General features: G+C 54.7%; 2 protein-coding genes and 1 long non-coding RNA gene across 15 annotated transcripts in view; 2 read left to right on the forward strand and 1 right to left on the reverse strand.

The window, feature by feature from the left end:
• Positions 1 to 11,458, forward strand: part of TCF3 (transcription factor 3) — a 32,311-nt gene extending 20,853 nt beyond the window's left edge. For 3 of the 13 annotated variants that reach the window (XM_088838674.1, XM_055429089.2, XM_088838682.1), the window contains 13 exons: positions 423 to 552; positions 808 to 857; positions 2,046 to 2,148; positions 2,228 to 2,391; positions 2,473 to 2,602; positions 2,934 to 2,992; positions 3,090 to 3,168; positions 3,916 to 3,989; positions 4,345 to 4,506; positions 4,588 to 4,690; positions 6,549 to 6,678; positions 6,834 to 7,069; positions 9,246 to 11,458. In XM_088838674.1, the coding sequence (XP_088694800.1) occupies positions 423 to 552; positions 808 to 857; positions 2,046 to 2,148; positions 2,228 to 2,391; positions 2,473 to 2,602; positions 2,934 to 2,992; positions 3,090 to 3,168; positions 3,916 to 3,989; positions 4,345 to 4,506; positions 4,588 to 4,690; positions 6,549 to 6,678; positions 6,834 to 7,069; positions 9,246 to 9,388 (1,563 nt within the window). In that variant the 3' untranslated portion in view covers positions 9,389 to 11,458. Of the gene's footprint in view, positions 1 to 422; positions 553 to 807; positions 858 to 2,045; positions 2,149 to 2,227; positions 2,392 to 2,472; positions 2,603 to 2,933; positions 2,993 to 3,089; positions 3,169 to 3,915; positions 3,990 to 4,344; positions 4,507 to 4,587; positions 4,691 to 6,548; positions 6,679 to 6,833; positions 7,070 to 8,837; positions 9,065 to 9,245 lie in introns of those variants that run through there. The other 10 variants (XM_088838675.1, XM_055429090.2, XM_088838677.1 and 7 more) reach the window with 7 other exon arrangements.
• Positions 11,459 to 11,480: 22 nt separating this feature from the next.
• LOC129558202 (uncharacterized) lies at positions 11,481 to 14,001 on the reverse strand. The gene is made up of 4 exons (XR_008686384.2): positions 13,923 to 14,001; positions 13,568 to 13,660; positions 11,850 to 11,936; positions 11,481 to 11,652 (listed from the first exon to the last, which is right to left on the reverse strand). It is a non-coding gene; the product is annotated as an uncharacterized LOC129558202 (long non-coding RNA).
• Positions 14,002 to 14,096: 95 nt separating this feature from the next.
• UQCR11 (ubiquinol-cytochrome c reductase, complex III subunit XI) lies at positions 14,097 to 17,151 on the forward strand. The gene is made up of 3 exons (XM_088838684.1): positions 14,097 to 14,301; positions 16,523 to 16,666; positions 16,996 to 17,151. The coding sequence occupies exons 1-2, from the start codon at positions 14,252 to 14,254 to the stop codon at positions 16,641 to 16,643; spliced, it is 171 nt and encodes a 56-aa protein (XP_088694810.1). The 5' UTR covers positions 14,097 to 14,251; the 3' UTR covers positions 16,644 to 16,666; positions 16,996 to 17,151.
• The last annotated feature ends 6,227 nt before the right edge of the window (positions 17,152 to 23,378 follow it).

Genomic DNA, 23,378 nt, shown 5'->3' on the forward strand with positions numbered 1-23,378 from the left:
TGTGTAGCGGCTGGCGTGCCCGTTTTATAGACGGGAAGGCTGAGGCTGCAGCTGTGGGCCTTCAGCCCCAGTCACGGCTGCTCTCCAGGGAAGAGTCCCATTTTATACCAGTGTCTGTGAGTTTAAACTGTTTGCCTTAAAAAAGCAGAGTGGAGGGATACATACAAAATAAACCGAGCTGATTCCCTAGGCGCAATTATGTGTGTTAGTGCCCAGACCGCGCTTCGTCTTCAGGTTTGACAGTGTTTCTCTGTCTTTTGCATTCACGCCTTGATCAGAGACACTCCACAGGTGCTAGCCAGGGAGCTCCTCCCCAGGTCACCCACCCCAGGACCTGGCCTTGGCCTTTGCACTTCTTGTTTTAGCCAGAATTGGCTGGGGCGGTGGGGGTTGACTCGCGACAACTCCCCTCCCTCCTTCAGGTGGGCTTCCTCCCCAGTGAGCTGACCCTCAGCAGCCCAGGGCCTCTGTCCCCGTCGGGCATCAAGGGCGGGTCCCAGTATTATTCCTACTCTGGGCACCCTCGACGGAGAGCAACGGACAGCAGCCTGGGTGAGTGGGCCAGGGCGGCAGTCCCCTTGAGGCCCGACGGTCGTGTCCTATGAAGTCCACATGCCCGCCCCCCGGGTTCTGTGCATGGACAGAGGCTTGAGTTCTATTAGTAGAGAAAAGCCCCCAGGTCCCCTCTCTGAGCTGTGGGTGGTGGGGGATGCTGTCTCCCACCCCTGGTGACGGGCACGTCTGGTGGGAAGGGTCAGGGTGAGGGTGGGAGCCGGGCCGGGGTTCTCACTCCTCCTGTCCCGACAGACTCGCAGCCCAAGAAGGTCCGGAAGGTGCCGCCTGGCCTCCCGTCCTCCGTGAGTCGTGGGACAGATGGGCCCCATGGGTTGAGTGCCTCTGTGACACCCCCCAGGGTGGGACAGCCCCATGTGGGTTCTGGTGAAAGCCCCAGGGGCTCAGGGGTCTTCTGCCCTGAGGCCCCAGCTCTGAGGGAGTTGGGAAGTCCTTCCTTGGGTCTAGCCTGGGTCCCTTGTGTTTTAAGTGGTCTCCTGTGACTGAGGCTCCTCAGAAAGGGCTTGAACAGGGGTCCTGGGAGCGGGAACTGGTGGGCATCATGGGGGCAGTTCAGAGGGTTTCCCGCTCCCTGTGCCTGGCTTGGAGCCACCCTGCATCCTTGCCCCTCTGCCTGTGGTTGGCAGGGAGCCAGGCCCAACAGATGGTGCCGAGCCGTCAGTGGCTCCCAGTGCTGAGCTCCTGCGACTTAATCACGCTGGGAGAAAAGGCAGTTTGCCGGGTTCCCTGGATCAGCCACTTCTCTCTCTGCCCACCTCCCTCACTGGCCACCAGCACAGCCCCTGAGGCTGACCCAGCCCACTCCAGGCTCAGGGTTACCATCTGAGGTTGAAATCCTGCAGCCTAGGGTTGGGGGATAGGCAAGTGGAGGTTGTTTTTAAGCCTCATCTCATGATGTCACATCTGAAACATCAGAGTGAGAGGCCCCTGAGCCCACTCCATCCCCCCTGACTCATCACTTGCTCCCTGCTTTCTGCTCCACTGCTGGGGCAGACGTTGCCAGTAGATCCCAGCATTCTCCAGACAGTGCCAGCCGATCAGGGTTAGTGCTAATCCTAGAAGGCCTTTGCCATCTTACTTCTTTGGAGCAGCTGGGGCAGAAGGTTTACCCGGGGCCCTGCCTCTGAGGCGCCCAGGTCTCCTGTGATCAGGGCTGATCTGAGGGAGGTTCCAACACTGCTGGGCTTTGATGGGTCAATAGGAGCTTACTTGATTAAGGAGAGGAAAGGTATTCTGGGTGGGGGTGAGGGGTCTAATCTACGCAGGCCTCAGGTCTGGGACTGCAGAGTGGGCAGGAGGTTGGGTGAATAAGGAAGTGCAGATAGGTGATGACACCAGCAAGCCCCAGACACTGGCCACTGCAGTTTTGGAGAGAGGGTTTGGAGCTGTGCAGTGTACAGGAGGGTGGGGTGGAGGGCAGACAGAGTTAAGCCCCAGTCCTTCCTGCCTGACCATGCCCGCGGCCCCTGCAGGTGTACCCCCCCAGCTCAGGGGACGACTACGGCAGGGACCCCACAGCCTACCCATCCGCCAAGACGCCCGGCAGCTCCTACCCCGCCCCCTTCTACATGGCAGGTATGGGGGCTCACCCAGGCTGCCTGGAGCAGGCCGGGGGTCCCTGTGCCCACCCACCTTACCATTCCCCTCTCTGCAGATGGCAGCCTCCACCCCTCCGCCGAGCTCTGGAGCGCCCCAGGCCAGGCAGGCTTTGGGCCTATGCTGGGCGGGGGCTCGTCCCCCCTGCCCCTCCAGGCAGGCAGTGGCAGCTCTGTGGGGGGCAGTAGCGGGTTTGGCAGTCTGCACCAGCATGAGCGCATGGTAAGCTATGTGGGTGGCCCTTGGCAGGTGGGGGACAGTGCCCTAGTGTGACCCCTCTGACCCGTCCTTCATGCCCCGCAGGGCTACCAGCTGCACGGAGCAGAGGTGAACGGCGGGCTTCCAGCCGCATCCACCTTCTCAGGCCCCGCAGGCACCTACAGCAGCATCTCCAGCCACACGCCCCCCGTCAGCGGGGCCGACAGCCTCCTGGGTACAGCCCCTCGTTCCCCACCCCCATGGGCTCAAGATTAGCATCATTGGCATCATTATCATTATTTTCACTGTGGTCCTGGTGATCATTGTTACCGTTGGCTCCTCAGCTGTTTTTAAGTGGCTCTTTCATTAGGGGGCCCCACTGGGGAAACTGAGGCCCCCAAAGTGTGCTGCTCACGCAGAGCCCTGCAGCCCACCTGGCCCCAGAGCCCTGCAGAGGCAGGTTCTGGACGGCAGCAGACCCTGACTAGCTGGGCTGCCCAGGGCCAGGCCAGGGCATCTGTGCGGTAGCCTCTGTCGGCCAGGACCTCACATCTCTCCACTCACAGGCTCCCGTGGGACCACATCCAGCAGCTCCGGAGATGCCCTTGGCAAGGCGCTGGCCTCGGTGAGGCGTGGGACGTGGTGGGTGGCTGAGCAGTGACCCCGAGAAGCTGGCCCTAACAGGCCACCTGGTGGCTCTGTTTCTCCTTGTCCCATCACAGATCTACTCCCCGGATCACTCAAGCAATAACTTCTCCTCCAGCCCCTCCACCCCCGTGGGCTCCCCACAGGGCCTGGCAGGTCTGTGCAGGGTGTTGGGGGAGGGGGTCGGGGCTGGTGACTGCAGCCCCAGTTGGGTGGGGAGCTGGACCAACCAGCTGCCTCAGCTCATGTTCCCACGGTTGTCTCCCAGGCTGTCAGTTGTCTCCCAGGCTGTCAAGGAGGGCAGCCTGGAGGAGGGGGATCTCAGGTCACAAAACAGGCCAAAGCTGGGAGGGAGTGCTCCATGCACTGCAAGCACTGCAGAGGCAGAGGGACCCAGCAGAGGCCTGGGGTGCCCAAGAGCCAGAACAGACATGGACATGTTGGCGTTTATTCACCCCTACGGTTGTTAGTTAGACACCCACTGTATGCCTCATGCTGTGCTCTGGAACGGGGTTCGGGTCTGAAGAGAGAGGACCAAGGGCTCTGGAGCGTGTGGGCAGTTTTAACAGTACGCATAGGCCTGTATGGTGTTCTTGGGGCTTAGGTGTGGAGGGACTGGGAGGAGCCTCCTTCCCCATGGGTTTCATAGAAGTGGTAATTGAGGTGCAAAGATGTGACCTACCCACTGGGTGCACACCCCAGACTAGGAGCTGCCAGGTCAGCTGGGCCCAGATCCAGACTCAGGCCCTTAGACCAACCTGCGGGCATGGGAGCCCCCATGTGGCCAGTCTGAGCATTGTAGCCTAGGACTCCCGGTCCAGCCTTGCTTCTTCCTGTGTCAGGCTGCGTGGCACACACCTCAAACCTGTGCCCATTCATGTGCATGTCTCCTGCCCCTTCCAGGGACATCGCAGTGGCCCCGACCAGGAGCCCCCGGTGCCTTATCACCCAGCTACGATGGGGGTCTCCATGGCCTGGTAAGCGTCCTGGGGGCTGGGGAGGGTGCGCCATGGTGGGAGTGTGGGGTCGGTGCACAGGGACAGCAAGGAACACCTGTTCCAAGGATGGTGGGGGCCTGGGGAGGTCCATCCATTGATGGGGGAGGCAGGTTGGCTCAGTATTTCATTTCTGCCGTGGTCGTGACGTCTCACAGGACGTTGAAACCATGTCCTGTAAGAGCCCCAGGTGAGGTGGAAACAGCAGCATGTGTGACAGGACAGGTGCCCCTTGACCAGAATGGACGTCTCAACTAATTTACTGGGGATGAGGTCCAAGGAGTGGTCAGCAGGGTCGCTGGCGGCTGTTCCCAGCCCTTCACCACCCTTCTTGCAGCAGAGCAAAGTGGAGGATCATCTGGATGAGGCCATCCACGTGCTCCGCAGCCACGCCGTGGGCACCGCAGGCGATGTGCACGGGCTGCTGCCTGGCCATGGGGCACTGACCTCAGGCTTCGCTGGCCCTGTCATGCCACTGGGTGGGCGGCATGCAGGCCTGGTAAGTGCTGGTGAGGGCAGACCTGGGAGGAGGGTGGGCTGCACAGGCCAGGCCAGAGCTGATGAACCCCCTCATCCACAGGTGGGAAGCAGCCATTCGGAGGATGGCCTGTCTGGCAGCAGTGGCCTCGTGCACAACCATGTGACCCTCCCTGACCTCTCACGGCCACCTGACTCCTACGGCGGTGAGTCCCAGTAACGTTGCCTGTGCTGAGGGCCCACCAGTGCGCTGACCCCTTGTTCCTCCTCTGGAAAAGGGGGCTCAGAACCACCTGCCAGACCTTCCTGCGTGGGCTTATGACTCTCTACCCCCATTTCCAGTTGAGGAAACTGAGGCCCCAGGATACTAAGGAGGGGGCAGAGGAATGTACTCTACACATCAGTGCCATCTTCAGCCTCACCAGAGAAGCCCTGCTGGGCCTGGCCCTGGGGTCCCACAGGACTGGGGTGGGGACACTGCTGCTTCTGGAGCTGGGGAACAAAACAGATTGAGCAGAGAAAGGGGATGATTTGTGTGGAAGTCGGAAGGTGAGGTGAGCGTGTCGGGACACATGCTGGGGGGAAAGTTGGTGGGTGGGGAGAGGGGCCCTGTAGAGTCTGCAGTTTTAAAGTTAGGATTTGAGCAGGCAGGTGCCAGGGTGAGTATGTGCAAAGGCCCTAGGGCAGGACTGTGTCTGGCATGTTGGAGGAACAGCTGGAGCCAAGTGAGGAGGGGGAGAGAGGGAGGAGGGGAAGGAAGGCAGGTGGCTCAGGGCCTTGTGGGCCATGGGAGGACTTGGGCTTTTACCTCGGAGTAGGTGGGAGCCTGGAGGGCTGTGGACAGAGGAGGGCCTGGGATTTTGCTCAGGTGTTCACAGGTGCCCTCTGGTGGCTGCTGCTGGGAGGACAGACTGGGGGCAGAAGAGACTGCTCCTCCAGGAAGGAGGGTGTGGGTGGCTGCTGGGGACCAGCCTGGGTAGAGGCCATGAGGGGCAACTTCCAGGGGCTCTGAGGGATGTGAAGACGTGGAAGATGAGGTGGGGTTCCAGTCTGGAGGTGGCATCTAGGCGTCCTTGGCACATGTTGGAGTGGAGGGTCCCAGCCCGGTTGTCAGGTGACATAGTATGCTATGCAGACTTGACAAGGCCCCCACCACACAACCTTCATACCTTCCTGCACACCCTTAGCCCCAGAACCAGCCTGGCTCTGATTTGTGCTTCTTGGATGTCTAGATTTCATCCCTCGACACCCAGGGTCTCACCCTGGGTAGGGAGGGGTGTCTGGCAGGGATGCTACCCAGCCCCCACAGGGCCCAGGACGCCCAGCCTGGTGCCAGCAGTGCCAAGAGGCCCGAGTTAGTCTTTTCCCAATGGGTCATCCCTTCCTACAGGACAGCCCAGACCTTCCTGGGACCCACAGTGGCTTCAAGCCACAGCCGCAGGTTGGTTTATGTCGCCATCGTGCTGGGTGGCCTTCTCACCCATGCAAGGACCACCCTGGCCTCACAGGGCACTAGGCCCCTCCTCACCCTGGGCACTTGTGCTGGCACTTTCCAGAATCTCCTGAGCAGTGTCTCCTGGTGTGGGTTGGGATTTCTGGGTGTGTGTGTTGCCACTTTTTCTAGGTCAGGCCAGAGGGTTTTTCCAAGAGGTCACACCCAGGACCAGTGCTAAGACTCACAGCGTTTCCTCCATTCGGGGTGATGGAGCAGCTGCAGTGCCCAAGTGCCCTGCCTGCTCCCTAGACGCTCTGCCCTCCCCTCACTGAGACTCCTCCCTTTCTCCGCTTGTGGGTGAGGAGTCTCTGTTCTGTGGCCCAGCTGCTTATTTTCTTGGTGATGAGATGTTCTCAAGTTGGATATATTCAAGTTTATCGATTTCTGTTTCAAGGACAGCGCTTCAGTGTTTTAGGAGACTTCTCCGGCCCTGAGTGGCCATAACGTTTTTGTGCACTTCATTCCCAAGGCCTTTCGGTCCTCAGGGTCTGGGAACAGATGCCCGTGTGGGGCTGGGCACCAGCTCTCCGGGGGCTTTCGCATGGCCCGCTGACCCCTGCCTCTTGCAGATCTCGGGCGTGGCACTGCCTCAGGCACCACTGACATCAAGCGGGAAGAGCAAGAGGACGAAGAGAACGTGGCGGCTGACACAGCCGAGGATGAGAAGAAGGACCTCAAGGCTCCACGTACCCGGACCAGGTGCCACTCTCCCCTACTCCCACAGGCCCACCACACACCTGCACAGGGCCTCCCGCGGGCGCACGCGCACACGCCTGGGATGCCCACTCCCATGGCAGCAGCGGGTCCATGCCCAGCCCTGCCTCACTGTCTTCCTCTGGCCCCCGGCCCCATAGCCCAGACGAGGACGAGGACGACCTTCTCCCCCCAGAGCAGAAGGCTGAGCGGGAGAAGGAGCGCCGGGTGGCCAATAACGCACGGGAGCGGCTGCGGGTCCGAGACATCAATGAGGCTTTTAAGGAGCTGGGGCGCATGTGCCAGCTGCACCTCAACAGTGAGAAGCCCCAGACCAAACTGCTCATCCTGCACCAGGCCGTGTCGGTCATCCTGAACCTGGAGCAGCAGGTGCGAGGTCAGTGGGGGCGCGCTCCCTCCCCTCCGCTGCCCTCGCTCGCCCCCCTTTCCTGGAGCCCACCTCCCCTGCCTTGATCTTCCCTGCTATGAGCTCCCCCCTGCAGTGATGTCATCTCGTGACTTGCTGCAGAGACCTCTCTGCTGCTGTGACATCACCCCCTGCTGACTTTCCTTCTCCTGCAGTGACCATCCCTCCCTCAGTGACCACTTCCCTGCTGTGACCATCGCCCCCAGTTACCTTCCCCTGACAGTGACCCCCCTCCCTGAAAGTGACTGTCACTGCAGTGACCACTCCCCCAGTGACCATACCCTGCTCCTGACCTTGGCCCTCTGTCTGGCTTGGCCTCATTGTCCCTTCTGAGATGGGAAAAACAGACTCCAGATCCCTAGCCCTCGAGACCTGGGCACTTGGGTGCAGAACTGTGTCCCCAGACCCCAGAAATCCCCCCACCTGCCCAGCCCTTCCTTCTCACAAAGCCAAGAGCTGGGCTGGCAGCACCTGTCGTCCCCTGGGTCCCATAGGCTTCTCTGTCACTCTGAGCAGGCACTCTGTGGCCATGAGAGCCCATCAGGCCCACCTGCAGGGGGGTTCACCGCCATCCCAAAGGCTGAGCGAGGATCTCAGGAAGGGACCCCCTGTGACTCCCCCCCACAGCTGCCTCCTAAACTCGCCCACCCTACCCTTGCTGCCCTGTTAACCCTTTCTTCCCTGCAGTGCTGTCGCTTGGACTGGAGCTAGGGCTATGGCCTGTTGCCCTCTGTCCCCTCAGCTGAGGTTTCCACGTCTCCGTGGCGATGTGGGTGTCGCACTGTGTGTGTGTGTCGCGCTGTGTGTGTGTGTCCCCCTCCCCCTGCCCCCCTGCGCCTGCCTCTTTGCTCTCTGCCTCCCATGCTCCCCCTCCCCCAGCCGCCCTCCTCACCTCGCACTTGTGCCCAAGCACTGGAGCACTGGATGCCAGGGCTATGGCCCAGGCCTTTCTTCCCCCATGGCCCCTGCCTGCCGGGACCTGAGGGAAGAAAGGGGACCTGAGGCCTGACTGTCAGTTTGGTCTGCGCGCTTGTCCTGGGCTCCGGCCACTGCCGCCACCCCACAGGGGTCACTTAGGCCTGAGGGGGCGGGGTGGGCAGGTAGAACAGGGTCCCAGGCCACAAGGCGGGTGTCCTGAGTGAGATTGGCCCTGTGCTGGGAAACAGGCAGAGATGGCTTGTGCAGTGCCCCTGCTGCACAGCGGGGGCCTGAGGTGGGTGTGGACCACGTGGTCTCCGGGTGGCGAACTGAGCCCCTGTTACAGACTGGGGAGGGCTCCACACCACATCCACCATACAGCTTTCACAGTGCAAATACCAGGCTCCTGGGGCCTGTGGACAGGACTCAGGGTGGCTATCAGGCAGCCAACATGGGGAGAGACATTCCTTGGGGGCCCAGGGTGAAGGGTCGGGTCCCAGGCCCCTTGTGCCTGAGGTGGTCCAGCTAGACCCAGCTCCATCATTCAGCAAACAACTGCTCTGAAGGGGAAGGTCGTCATCTCTGGAGGGGTTACGGGGCCTCCCCTGCTTCCTGGGCCATCCTGGGCACGGGGAGCAGGTAGGGGGCAAAGACTGCACTCCAGCTCCCAGTCTACCCTGGGGTGGGGGTCGAGGCCCTGCCTGCAGCCAGGCACAGGGTGCCCCTGGAGTTTGGCCCAGGGCGTGCGCCCACAAAGCCAACGGGTGCCCTCCCCACGACCCCGCCCGGGACTAATGGGGCCCCCGGTGCTGTGACTCAGCAGTACGGAGGAGGTGCTGTCCCTGGAGGAGAAAGACCTGAGGGACCGGGAGAGGCGCATGGCCAATAACGCGCGGGAGCGGGTGCGCGTGCGGGACATTAACGAGGCCTTCCGGGAGCTGGGGCGCATGTGCCAGCTGCACCTCAAGTCGGACAAGGCGCAGACCAAGCTGCTCATCCTGCAACAGGCCGTGCAGGTCATTCTGGGCCTGGAGCAGCAGGTGCGAGGTAGGCGCCCGGCCGCCCCGCCCCGCCCTCCCCACCGGCGGCGCTCCGCCCACTTTGCGGACCCCGCCCCCGCCCTGCCCACCAGCGCTCTACCCACTGCGCGCCCCGCGGAGAAACGGAGGCGCACTTCTTCCTCGCTCCCTGGGGAACCCTCTCCCACAGTGCTCTCCCTTCCTCTCAGAGCGTAACCTGAACCCCAAAGCAGCCTGCTTGAAGCGCCGGGAAGAGGAGAAAGTATCGGGCGTGGTTGGAGACCCCCAGATGGTGCTGTCGACTGCCCACCCTGGCCTGGGCGAGGCCCACAACCCCGCCGGGCACCTGTGACAGGAATGTCGCCCGGACAAGTGACCCCACCTCGGTCTTACCTGAGACGGTCACGCCAGACGCCAGATCCCCACCCCACGTCTCCCGAGGTTAACCTCGAGCCAGCATCACCCCGGGCCCGGCCACCAGGTCTCCTGCCAGATGGATCCTGAAACTGCGTCTAGACCCTGCCGCCCAGGCCTGGGCCCAAAGGAGCATTTTTGTTTGTTTGTTTTTGGCAGTAGAACCTGAAAGCAAGCCAGAAATATATACACTTTGTCAGAAAAGAAAAAAAAGATGCCTTAAGTTAAACGTGAGGTCAAACATGCTGCTCACGGGAGGGAGAAGCTGTGCGGAGCCAGCAGCAAATCGTGCCTAAGCCTAATCGTTTTTGTTTTTAAGGAAAATGAACCTTAGTTACGAGATTTTTTATATATATATATATATATATAACGTAGAAGAAAATTAGAATGCCTTTTTTTTTTTTTTTTTAGCTTTTTTGCATATGTTTTGTAAGCAACAAATTTTTTTGTATAAAAGTCTCTTGTCTCTTGCTATTTCTGCTGCTGTTTCTAGAAATGAGCATTGCATTTCATTATCAACCAGATAATTTAAAATTGTATTAAAAAGACCCCAGGACTTCCCTGGCAGTCCAGTGGTTAAAATTCCATGCTCCCAATTCAGGGACATAGGTTCCATCCCTGGTCTGGTAACTAAGATCCCACGTGCAGTGGAGCATGGCAAAAAAATAAAAACCTCATGTAGACCTGAGGTCTCCCATCCTCTCCAGGAGCTACTGGTCCCAGGGGTGGTTGCTGCCATCTTGTTCCGGTTCTAACGTGGGGGGCCTGTTCTCTAAGATTTGCTCTCTGTGAAATGGTGGGTGGGCCTCACCCTGATGGGGAATTTCAGTGGAGACAGGGATGATCCCCAATCAGAAGGTCAAGGTTCCTCCCCTGTAAACAGATCTGTCCCTCCCACCCCCCACCCCTGCCAGCCCCACACTTGAGCCCCGAGCCTGTGGACCTCTCCAAGATAGGACTTTGTGAGAACCAGCATTCCTGGGCTCAGGGCCTGCACATCTTTATTAGGCCAGGGGACCTGAGCCCCTGCTTCAAACTCTAGCACAGAAACCCCCGCTCCCCAAGTGGTTGTCCTGATCTGGGGGGAATGGTGTAAAGGGTCATTGCCTAGAAAGGCCCCTGGTCTGCGTGTCTGCAACCTGGAGGGTGGGCTGCCCTCAGGCTCTAAGTGCCAGCTCCCAAGCCTCCCCAGGTACCCTTCTCACCTGTGTTCAAGGGAGCCGATTCAACCTGGACTGCTGGGACCATCCCAGGCTTAAACTGAAAGTCCAAGATGGTCACTCTGTGTCACCTAGGCATGGAGTCAGGCCCAGTGGGGTCTCACCTGCCCTCCCTTCTCTACTGCACAGAGGCCTTATGGACCCCCAGGTTGGCTGTGGGCACCCCACACCACCAGCATCCCAGGCATCTACCCTAAGACTCCCACCTTCATTCCCAAGCACTTGGGCTGCCTGGCCCCCAAGACTGGAATGCCCCCGTGGCTGGGTGTCCCATGAGAAGCTTGAGGAAACCCCAAGACCAGGATGGGTGGGATATCCAAGCTTGGGGGGCCCACCTCTGGACTCCTGGGGTTCCCCTGGGCTTTCCCCCCAAGACCAAGTCACACTCCTTGGTGACCCCCCCGGTCTGTGGGTCTTCTCTCTTTGGGGAAGCTGCCTCAGTTTCCCTCTGCAGCTCCCTGAGGCCCACAGATTTCTGAACTCTGTATCACATATATAATTTAAGTTTTATATGTTATATATATATATAAAATGAGATTAACCCAGCCCAGGGAAAAAGCCTTGAGGGAGGGGGAAGAATCACAGTTACAGGAAAATTGTGCTCTGAGTGCCTCAGGATAACTGACTTTTTTAAAACAAAAGAAAATTTTAAGTAAAATAATTTTATACAACTCAACACAGCTGGCTGGATTCTTTGGGATTTTTAATAGCAATCCTCTTTAAGAGTCAATTTGGCAACCTGTCCTGTACATAACAGCACTGTAGCAATAAATGACATTTTATGACAATACTTGACTCTCCCTTGATCTTTCAGCTGTTGTGTGCTTATGGATGAAAAGGGGGATAAGCAAGGTGATGCCCGCTGGGGTGTCTGAGCATACCCTGCCAAGGATGGCACCGGGCATACGTGTTCCAGGGATGGCATCACTTCCCATGTGCGCATGCGTGGCTCCCAGGGCAGCTGAAACAGCTCCGTGTGGGCCTGGGAGGGATAGGGGCAGGGGGCTTCAGGTGTGGCAGTCATGCTCCCTCCTGGCCCTCCCAGGAGGGTCCTTCCTGCCTCTTACCAGCTTCCAGGGACCCGGGGTGTGCCTTGGTTTGCAGACACATCACCCCAATTGCCACCTCCATTTTCAGGTGGCCTCTCCCTGTGGGTCTGTGTCCAGTTACCCCTCTTACCTGCCATTGCATTAGGACTACAAAATCTCCAGCGTGACCTCATCTTCACCAATCACTTCTGCAGACACCTTATTTCCACATAAGGTCCTGTTCACAGGTGGAGGGGGGTGGTGTCAAGACTTGAACAAGTCCTCAGGAGCACAATTCCACCCTCAACCCCGGTTTGACAGGGGGGTGGTGAGTAAGGTCAGTAGAGTCACAGGCTGACCCGGACCTCAATACGTCAAGGGGTAAATACACAGGTCCAAGTTGTATGTTTTAGGTGTATCTATGACCCAAGTGTACCTCAGTAAAATTGTAAAAAATTTTTAAAAGAATCCAACAGATGATGGGTGCACACAATGTGGTCCCTCCACACGTGGGAGCATCACTCAGTCCTGAAAAGGGCTGAAGCCCTGACACTTGCTACCACGTGGACAGACCCTGAGAACACGATGCTCAGTGAGAGAAGACACAAAAGGACATACAGGGTGTGATTCCACAGATGGGAAATGTCCAGAAGAGAGAGATCTACAGACAGAGAGTGGGGTCCTGGTTGTCAGGGCTGGGGGCAGGAGGATGGGGCGGGGGACGGTGATGGAGATGGGATTGCTTTTGGGGTGATGACAATATTACAGAATTAGAAGTGGTGGGTACACAATCATATACTAAAGGCCACTGAATTCTACACTTTAAAGTGGTTAATTGTATGTAATGTGAATTTAACATGAGACAGAGTTCGGTTTCCTGAGGGCTAAATGGAGACCCTACATGGAACCCAGGGGTGGCTGGGGGTGGGCAATCATTCTTGCTTATCCACCATCTCTCTGGTCACAGAATCCTGGTATTCTATTTTGGGGATCCTCCTCCAATTTTAGTCCACATCCTCAAATGAGAAGGACCAGCTCTTCTGTTTCCACAACATGCTAGTAAGGACCAGCTTTGGGGCATTTCCTGCAGCTTTGGGGCATTTCCTGAGATTATTGGGAAAGAGGTGCTGTCTTCCTACAAGGGCTGCTGGAATGTCAACCCAGAGTTTCTGTGTCAACCAGGAGTTTCTGAGTATCTCTGCTCAGAGAGCCTTCACCAGTACAGGCAACATATAGGAAAGCAGGAGTTGAAAGACGGAGAGAAAGCATGTAACGATATTGCTAGACTCCTGGATGCAGCTGAGCCTGAAGCCACCCAACATGGCTTACTTATTTCCTCTTAATCTGATTTTTGTTTATCACTTGAAATAAAAAAGCATTCTTCCCCCTGAGCTGAAGTGCATTAAGCACAAGGAGCAACGTGGCAGAGCTTTAGAAACCGCTGGATCCAGGACCTGCAGCCCCAAGGCCTCTATGCCCACATCTGCTCATCTTTTCAGGCTTCTAATCTCTGTCTCGGATTCTACAATCTTCAGGGTGGCCCCTTCATCCCACTTTTTAGGTTTTCCATCAAGGACAGAGCCTATTTCAGGTCCTCTCTGATCCCAACGTTAGAAATCCTAGGGCATCTGGAAAGGCAGAGGAACTATGTTCAACTCGGTAGCAACGAGCATCCGTCGTGCCCAGACCGTGGTTTCTAACCAACCCTATGGTCAGCGGCCAGGGGCAGGTTTGAGGCTATAGTCTCAGGAGGTGCCAAGGGCGGATCCCAGGAGGATGGGATGGGCTGGCCAGACAAACTCCACGGTGTCCAGTCCGCATCTCCAAGCCTACATTCGCCGCTGGAGCCCCAGAATGACGAGGACTCACCTGTCCTGGGTCCACCAGCTAAAAGGTGGTATTCTGAATGCACACAGCCCGAGGAGCCAGGACTCCCTCTGCTGCTGGAATGAGGGATATCTCCTAAACGAAACGTGCAAACAATTTTGGACCCGCCTCCGAGCAACACACAACTTAGTGCCAGCAAACCGAGGCTAGAGGAATCACTATCATCCGACCAAGGTGTCACAGGCAGTGAGTCCAGTGACCACGCCCAATTCCTCCGAAAGAGTTCAAATCGCCACCCTTCCTCTCTGTGCGACTCTGGACGAGTCCCTTCCCCGTCAGGTCTGAGTTTCTTTAACTAAAAGTAAAGTTCTAGCACCTAACTGGGACACAAACTCACAAAACGCCGCGGATTGCGTGTTGCGCTCCTTCCGGACGTTCTGACAGCCAGAGGCCGCGCCAGCTTTGCGCATCACGTGATCACAAGGCCCGGCCTCCAGGGCCCGCCCATTCCAGTCCGAGTTCTTCAGACCTTTCCCGGAAGTTAGTGTAAATAGCTTGCGAATCTGCGTGCGCAGCGGCGGCGGTCTCCGGGTCTCCCACTGCCAGCTCTTCCTGGAGGGGACGGGGCGGGGCCTCCCTGCGGGCCTGCGCGCTGCGGCTAGCGCGCCGGCGCAGTGCGCCCGAACCCGCAGGGCCGGGGTCACCCTGAGCAGGGAAGGCGCCGCGATGCTGACCAGGTTCCTGGGCCCGCGCTACCGCCAGCTGGCCAGAAACTGGTGAGGACGTAGCCCCCCGCCACCGAGCCCCTTGTCCTTCCGGATCCCAGGTGGGGAAACTGAGGCACGGAATGGCTGCGTGGTCTCCCCGCGCTCACTCGAGTGGCGGGCTCCCGACCCGCTCCACCTGGGGGCCGCGATGGTGCCCACCCACCCGGTCCGCGTCCAGCGCCCCCGCTCAGCTCCTGGAGCCTGGAAACTGACCCTGTGCACTCCTGGCTTTGCTTCTGCCTAACGTTGCTGTGAAGCCATCTGTATCTGTCCCTGCTCCCCGTGGAAGACGGGTGGAATGGGTGTGGCCCCACGTGGCAGCGGGATTGGGGAACCCACAACGTGGGGCGCTGAGAAACGGGTCTGTACTCGGCAGTCGTGTCCTCGAGCCCTAGGAGGGAGAGTGACAAGTGGGGACTGTCACTGGACGTCGGCGCTGCTAGGGACCTTCGGATGGACAGTGACAGTGGCGCTTTATAATTGGGGCAACTCATACCGAAAGGCGGTCCCTGGCGTCGGGTGGGACCTCCGGAGACCCCTACCGCCCCTCCCCCTGAGCAGCTCGAGCCCTCGAGCACCGTCTATCTGTCCCTATCTGCCTTGATCAGAGCAGCGACACCCTCATCCAGGGTTTCATTCAGTTGGCAGCACCCACTGAGCACCAGTGTGTGCTCTCACCTAGCACTGCGTTGGGTGCCAGAGACAGCGATAAACAGAACCTTTCAGGCTGACGCTGTAGTCCCTGGACAAGAAAAAACTAAAACGGTATGATCCGTGACATGAGATTGATGTAAAATATTAAAGGGGATGGATGCAGCCTTGCACTCTACACTGGCTTCCGGAGGCCGGGAAGCAGGACTCACCTACAGGAGGCACTGTGCGGTTGTGTCTCAGATTCGGAGCATACTTGCTCACCAGCTGGGGCACCCTGCTCTTAGCCCCTCTCGGAGCCCTGGTGTCTTCCTGTGAGAAAGTGGAGGAGAGGTGGTGAGGGTGTAAGGAAGGCCCACGAGGGACTCAGCAGCATCACCTTGGGTGCCCTTTGGAGGTCAGGTTCGTTGCCACCTCCCTCTGTGAGCATCCACAGGCCCCAAGGCCAGTGGCCAGGACTGTGGGGTCGAGGGCAGGTGACTCTGATTCTGTTGTTCAGTCACTAAGTCGGAAACTCTTTGCAACCCCATGGACTGCAGCACACCCAGGCTCCTCTGTTCTCCTGTTTTCTGGCGTTTGATCAAACTCATGTCCATTGAGGTGGTGATGAAACCATCTCATCCTTGCCTGCCCCCTTCTTTTGCTTTCAACCTTTCCCAGCATCAGGGTCTCTTCCAATGAGTCAACTCTTCACATCAGATGGCCAAAGTCAGTCTTTCCAACGAATGTTCAGGGTTGATTTCCTTTAGAATTGACTGGTTTGATCTTGCATTCCAAGGGACTCTCAGAGTCTTCTCTAGCACCACAGTTCAAAAGCATCAATTCTTCGGCACTCAGCCTTCTCTGTGGTCCAACGCTCACATCCATACATGACTACTGGAAAAACCATAGGTTTGACTATATGGACCTTTGTTGGCAAAGTGAGGGCTCTGCTTTTTAATATGCTGTCTAGGTTTGTCATAGCTTTCCTTCCAAGGATCAAGTGTCTTAATTTCATGCCTGCAGTAACCATCCGCAGTGATTTTCTCCTCTCCATATTTTATTCGTTAGAGGTGTGACTGGGTCCTGCTGACACTCAAAGGGAGGGGTATACAAGCCAGGAGGTGGGACTGTTAGGGACGTCCTTGACCATGCCCATTGCTGAATGTAAACGTGGGGTGTGGTGGTCTTGGAGCCCCTGCTTTGGCTCTGCACCCAGCAGGCTGTGTGTCTCAGGGACATGACTTGCCCTCTCTGTGCCATGGTCTCATCAGTAAGACGGGTCCCTGATGACTCTCACCTCAGTCCATTGGCTGTCTCAGGGATGGAGCTGCTGTAAACTCCATTCGTTAATGTGCCTACCTGCAAGCTTTTTCTATCCTTATGGTTACAAGTTTGGGCTTGGGCTTTTCTTAGCAGAATTCCTCAAATAAAACCTTAAGCAGATCTTGATATGAAAGCAGATGGGAATGGCCTTGCCTCGGGGTCATCAGCAGGATGTGTCCTGCCCATACGTGGGGCAGGGCCAGGTGCAAGGCGGACACCTGATGAACAGCTGTGTGGGAGGGGCGCTGAGGCCTGACCCCTGCTGTCCTTGCAGGGTCCCCACGGTGAGCCTGTGGGGCACCGTGGGTGCCGTGGGGCTGGTATGGGCCACTGACTGGCGGCTGATTCTGGACTGGGTGCCCTACATCAACGGCAAGTTCAAGAAGGATGACTAAATTCACAGCCTCAGGCCCCTCTGGTGAGTTTCAGCAGCAGTCAGTGGGGGTAGCCTGGGATCCCTGAGCGGCAGAGGAGCAGGACTGCCTGCAGGTCCTGGGCTGGGGCAGCAGGTGTCGGGGGCTCACCTGGACAACCCTACCTGAGAGCAGGGGCCTGCACAAGCCCCTTGCCTGGTAGTACAGAGCTACAGGATGGCAACCTGGGTCTGTGGGGTGGGCGTGGCCCCCCAGGGCTCCATCCTGGAGCTTCAGCCTGCCTGGACCCGGTCGGGGTGGAGGGATGCCCATCTCACAGATGGGAAAGCACCTGGCAGCGGCGTCTGCTCAGCCTGCTCTCTTCCCCCTCCAGGTGTCTGCTGTGCTGCCTCCTGCCGTCTGCATCTGGAGCTGCCCAGGCTCTCTGCATGGACTCTAGGAAGTCCCTGGCGCGAGTTCATTTCCTCTTTGGGGGGAAATAGCTTTCGTGTGTGGACACACACACGGCATTAAACCTCTCTGAAACCTGCCCGCCTGCACGTGCTCATGCTGGGGTGCGGTGACCTGGGGATCCCTTCAGCGCCAGAACTGCACAGGTCTGGGCTTCCCAGGGGCTGGCAGACACGGTTTGATCATTTCAGATGTGTGGTGGGTGATACTTGCATGGTGTTTTTATCTCTTGCTGCCTAAATGTTACTCCTGACTTGGTGGCTTAGGACAAACATTACCTCACAGTGAGAGTTGGAGAGTGATCTGAGGGGTGCTGCTGAGGGTCGCTCACGAAGTTGCAGCAGAGGCATCAGCTTCATGGTGGGGGTGGGGGTGGGCAGGTGTTGGGGCTTCCAGGAGGCCCCCTCACATGGCTCCTGCCCATGTGGGCCTCTCAGGTGTGACTTGAGCCTCCTCACCACATGGTGGGCGAGGTTGGGGGAGTTGCCTTTTACAAGCCACTCAGAAGTCTCAGGCCATCGCCTCCACATCTCGTTCAGCGGGAGACTGTGTCTTGAAGGGAGGCACCTGAGAACCTATCTGTATAGGCACAGATACAAACAGGAACAGGTGCAGGAGGATGGACTGTGTGACACCTGCCAAGTCCCAGAGGAGGCTAGAAACATCCTCTCTGTGAAAACAGCCACCTCATGACTCTGCCTGCACTGCTACCACAGAACAGAGGCCCAGCCGCCGAGGCTGCAGTGAACCTTGTCTGGTTCTGGAGGCTGCAGCCTGAGCCTGAGCTCGCTTCTGGAGATTTTGTTCCTGGTTCAGCTGCCTCCTCACCACGTCCTCATGTGGCCTTTCCTTGATCTGAGAGCAGGGGCGCTCTCTGCGGACTCTCTGGACACGCTGCTTCTAGGGGATCAGGGCCGCACCCTTATGACCTCATTTAACCTTGACAGCATTCTTGGGGGCCCGTCTGCAGATGCAGCCACACTGGGGGGTTGGGGTGTCAATATACACACACATTTCAGGGAGACACACTGACACATACTTTCAGCCCACAGCAACTTCATACATTTTAACACAAGGAGTGGCGTGTGCTACATACTTTTTCTGCACCAGCCTTTTTCACCTACTGTTTATTTCCTGGAGGCCAGGACACTTCAGAAAGAGCACAGCTTCATCATCAAAAAGTCTACAGATAATAACTGCTGGAGAGGTGTGGAGAAAAGGCAACCCTCCCACACTGATGGTGGGAATGTGAACGGGTTCAGCCATGGTGGAGAATGGTTACGGAGGTTCCTTAAGAAACTAAAAGTGGAACTACCATGTGATCCTGCAGTCCCACTCCTGGGCATATATCTGGAAAAGGTGAAAACACTCATTTGAAAAGATGCATGGATCCCAATGTTCATAGCAGCACTATTCACAATAGCCAAGACATGGAAGCAACCTACATGTCCATCAACAGATGAGTGGGTAATGTGGTATACATACCCAGTGGAATATTACTCAGCCATAAAATGGATGAAATAATGCAGCAACATGGATGGGCCTAGAGATTTTCATACTGAGTAAAATAAACAAGACAGAGAAGTACAAATCTATAATATTGCTTATATGTGGAATCTTTAAAAAATAATACAGAAAACTTATTAAGAAATAGGCTAACAGACATAGAAAACAAACTTTATGGTTACCAAAAGAGAAAGGGTGGGAGGGAGGAATAAATTAAGAGTTTGGGATTAACATACACACACTGCTGCTGCTGCTGCTAAGTCGTGTCGGTCGTGTCCAACTCTGGGCGACCCCACAGACGGCAGTCCACCAGGCTCTCCCGTCCCTGGGATTCTCCAGGCAAGAACACTGGAGTGGGTTGCATTTCCTTCTCCAATGCATGCAAGTGAAAAGTGAAAGTGAAGCCGCTCAGTCGTGTCTGACTCCTAGCGACCCCATGGACTGCAGCCTACTAGGATCCTCCGTCCATGGGATTTTCCAGGCAAGAGTACTGGAGCGGGGTGCCATCGCCTTCTCTGATACACACACTACTATATATGAAATAAACAAGGACCTACTGTATAGCACAGGGGACTATATTCAACACTTTATTATATAATAAACCATAATGAAAAAGAATATATACATGCATGTGTATAACACTCACTGTGCTACACACCTGAAACCACCACATTATAAATCAGCTATACTTCAATTAGAACCCACACCGCATCCTCAGGTTTTAAACAGCTGCCTGGTACCAACATTTATTAATGAGCTGCTGCATGCACACTCAGTTGCTTTTGTGGTGTCCCACTGTGATCCCAGGGGCTGCAGCCCACCAGGCTCCTTGTCCATGAGGATTTTCCAGGCAAGAATACTGGAGTGGGCTGCCGTGCATTCCGCCAGGAGATCTTCCCAACCCAGGGATCAAAGCTGCATCTCTTATGTCTCCTGCATTGGCAGGTGGGTTCTTTACCCCTAGTGCTACCTAGGAAGCTCAACCAGTCTATTGAAAAGTGAAAGTCACTCAGTGTGTCCGACTCTTTGAGACCACATGGACTATACAGTCCATGGAATTCTCTAGGCCAGAATACTGGAGTGGGTAGCCTCTCCCTTCTCCAGGGGATCTTCCCAACCCAGGGATCAAACCCAGGTCTCCCGCATTGCAGGCAGATCTTTACCAGCTGAGCCACAAGAGAAGCCCAAGAATATGGGAGTGGGTAGCCTATCCCTTCTCCAGAGGATCTTCCTGACCCAGGAATCAAACCGGGATCTCCTGCATTGCAGGCGGATTCTTTACCAACTGAGCTGTGAGGGAAGAGTGAGAGACATTCTGTTCCTGTCATCTGCCATTATAACTGTGGAGTAATGTGATTTCACACATCACCTAAATCTCTGTATTTAATAGCCATCACTTGAGTACCTATAAGTGATGGATTGTGAGACAAGTTACACTTAATTTTTTTTTTAATAATTTCTAACTCACAGGTGTGGACAGTCCCATAGGCCCCCATCAAAGCCTGAGACAAATGGAAATGTGAACCCGCCATACGTGAGTTTTTATGTATTCTCATGATGGTTAATAGTTTTAATGAAAATATCAGAGTTTGCTCCTGTGAAAGCCAAAAAAGTCAAATTCTAATAAATGCAGGTTTGGATTAAGTACAATATTTAGGCTATCTTTTTCAACCACTTTAATTTTTGGGAGAGGAAAATAAACCATCAAAAACTATATAAAAACACATATAAAGGGCATATCTTCCTCATTTTGTCTCAGACTTTAAAATAGCACTGTTCGATCTGGATTTAAAATTTTGACATTTTGTATATAAACATTTCCTACAATTCAATAACAAAAGAAACAATCCAGTTGAAAAATAGGCAGAAGTCCTAAATAGATATTTCTCCAAAGATGGCCAATAAGCACATGAAAAAATGTTCAACATCACTAATTATTAGAGAAATGAAAAAAAAAAAAGCACGGTGAGGTACCACTTCACACCAGTCAGAATAGTCATCATTAGAAAAATCGACAGCTAATAAATGCTGGAGAGGATGTGGAGAAACAGGAACCCTCCTACTGTGGGACTGTAAATTGGTGGGACTGTAAATTGGTGCAGCCACTATGGAAAACAGTATGGAGGTTCCTTATAAAACTAAAAACAGGAACTTCCCTGGTGGTCCAGTGGTTAGGACTCTGTTTTCACTACCACGGGCCCAGATCTTATCCCTGGTTGGGGATCTAAAATCCCACAAGCCCATGGTGTGGCCAAAAAAAAAAAAGTTGCCATATGATCCAGTAATCCCATTCCTGGGTGTATACCAAAAACTATAATTCAAAAAGATACATGCATCCTATGTTCATAGCAGCACTATTTACAACAGCCAAGACGTGGAAGCAACCTAGGTGTCCATCAACAGAGGAATGAAGAAAGAAGATGTGATACACACACACACACAAAACGGAACATTAGCCATCAAAAAGAATGAAATAATACCGCTTGCAGCTACATGGATGCAACCAGAGATGAGCATAACAAGCAAAGTAAGTCAGAAAGAGAAAGACAAATACCATATGATGTCACTTAATATGTGGAATCTAAAATATGACACAAATGAACATATCTTTGAAACAGTAACAGACTCCTAGACATAGAGAACAGACTTGTGGTTGCTGAGGGGGAGAGGAAGTGGGGAGGGAAGGACTGGGAGTTTTTGGGACAAACAGATGCAAAATATTGTATATGGGATGGATAAACAAGATCCTACTGTATAGCAGACAGAACTCTATTCAACATCCTGTGATAAACCATCATGGAAAAGAATATATCTACATATAACTGAGTGTGCAGTATAACTACATGTAGCTGTGCTGTGCAGCATAAACACAACACTATAAATCAACTATACTTCAGTAAAAAATTTTGACATTTTGTTCATCATGGATTTTTAAATTTTGAAATGTTAAAAGAGTACATTCCGTTCCGTTCTGTTCCGTCGCTCAGTCGTGTCTGACTTTTTGCGACCCCGTGGACTGTAGCCTACCAGGTTTCTCCGTCCATGGGATTCTCCAGGCAAGAATACTGGAGTGGGTTACCGTTTTAAGTGCCATTAATCTTGACATTTTTGGTGCTCACTAAATTTTCTCCTGAGGTGAGTGCCATGCATACCTTGTATCAGCTTGCAGGAACCCTTGGCTGGGGATGTCTGTAGTTGTCATGACTGGGGGGTCCTCCTGGCATGAGTCAGGATTGGGGGGCAGGGATGCTACTCCATACCCCACAACACTTGGGACAGCCCCTCCATGGTAGCAGATGCAAGGGAGCGAGACCCTGCCTCTGAAAGGCTTTCCAAGGTCCTCATGTGATTTAAGCCTCCTGGTTTGATTTCTACCTTTCACCTTGTGGAGATGGGCAGGAGAGAGTGTCTGCTCAGGGACTGGGCCAGTAGGCCAAGACAAACAGAGTTTATTTCAAAGAGCCGGCACCCACCCAAACAGGAGAAGAGTTGGCCAGCCCCTGTCCCTCTCATTCAGTGTTCCTGGCCTTTCCCCTCTGCATCTGCCACTGGCACCCTGGGTCAGCCACCCTCCTGGTCTGGCCTCAGGGTAGTCCCTCAAGGACAATCCCAGGGGCCTGGCTTAGACCAAGTAGCACCCACAGGCCCACTATCTATGCTCTGGGGTCAGCTTCCCTGAGAGGCAAGAGGCTGGCAGGCCTGGTTCTGGATGTCAGATGCTGTGATCTGACACCACACACCTGTCGTGTGCGACTGTCAAAACCCGCAGACTAACACTGGAATGTGTGGAAAGATCAGAGCCTTTGTTCACTCCTAGTGGGAAACAGAAAGGGCGCAGCCACAGTGGACAAGAGCCTGGCTGCCCCTCCAAAAACTAAACAAAGGGCCAGTAGGCACATGAAAAAATGCTCAGCATGATCAATCATCAGAGAAACACCAATCAAAACCACAATGAGGTATCACCTCACAACTGTCAAAACGGTTATCATCAAAAAGTTTATCAATAATAACACATGCTGGTGAGGATATGGAGAAAACAGAACTCTACTGCCTTGTTGGTAGGGATGTAAATTGGTGCAGCCACTGTGGAAAACAGCCGGGAGGTTCCTCTGAAAACTAAAAATAGTACTACCATCATAAGATCCAGCAATTCCACTCCTGGGTATATATCAAAGAAGAAAACAAAAATAAAAATAGTAATTCAAAAATATACAAGCACCCCAGTGTTCAGTGCAGCACTATTTACTGCTCTGGCTATTTACAATAGCCAAGGCATGGAAGCAACCTAAATGTCCACTGACGGATGAATGGATAATGAAGATGTGGTATATATGGATGTCTCTGTGTGTATGTTTCAATACAATGGAATATTACTCAGCCATAAAAAATAAAATTAAGTCAGATGAAGAAAGTTACTGTATGCTATCTCACATCAGAGAAATCTAAAAATACAGCAAACTAGTGAATAAAGAAGTAGACTCACATATATAAAGAGAGAACAAACTAGTGGTTGCCAGCGGGGGCAGGAGCAATAATACGGGCGGGGGAGTGGGAGGTACAAACTGCTGGGTATAGACAGGCTCAAAGATGTACTGCACAAGGGGAATACAGCCGATACTTGGCAATGACTGCGAAAGCAAAGCAACCTTTGAAAATCGTATACAAATAAAAAGTTCAAAACAATGTTTTGCCCTCCTCAAAAAATAAAAACAAAAAATTAAGAACACAGGATCACCAGGTGACCTAGTAATTCCAGCTGACGTGCACCCAAGAGAAGTAAAAGCAGGGATAGGGGCTCCT

This window comes from Moschus berezovskii, chromosome 8 (assembly GCF_049115385.1).
Source record: "Moschus berezovskii isolate FMDL1 chromosome 8, NW_MosBer_1.0, whole genome shotgun sequence".
Taxonomy (NCBI): domain Eukaryota; kingdom Metazoa; phylum Chordata; class Mammalia; order Artiodactyla; family Moschidae; genus Moschus; species Moschus berezovskii.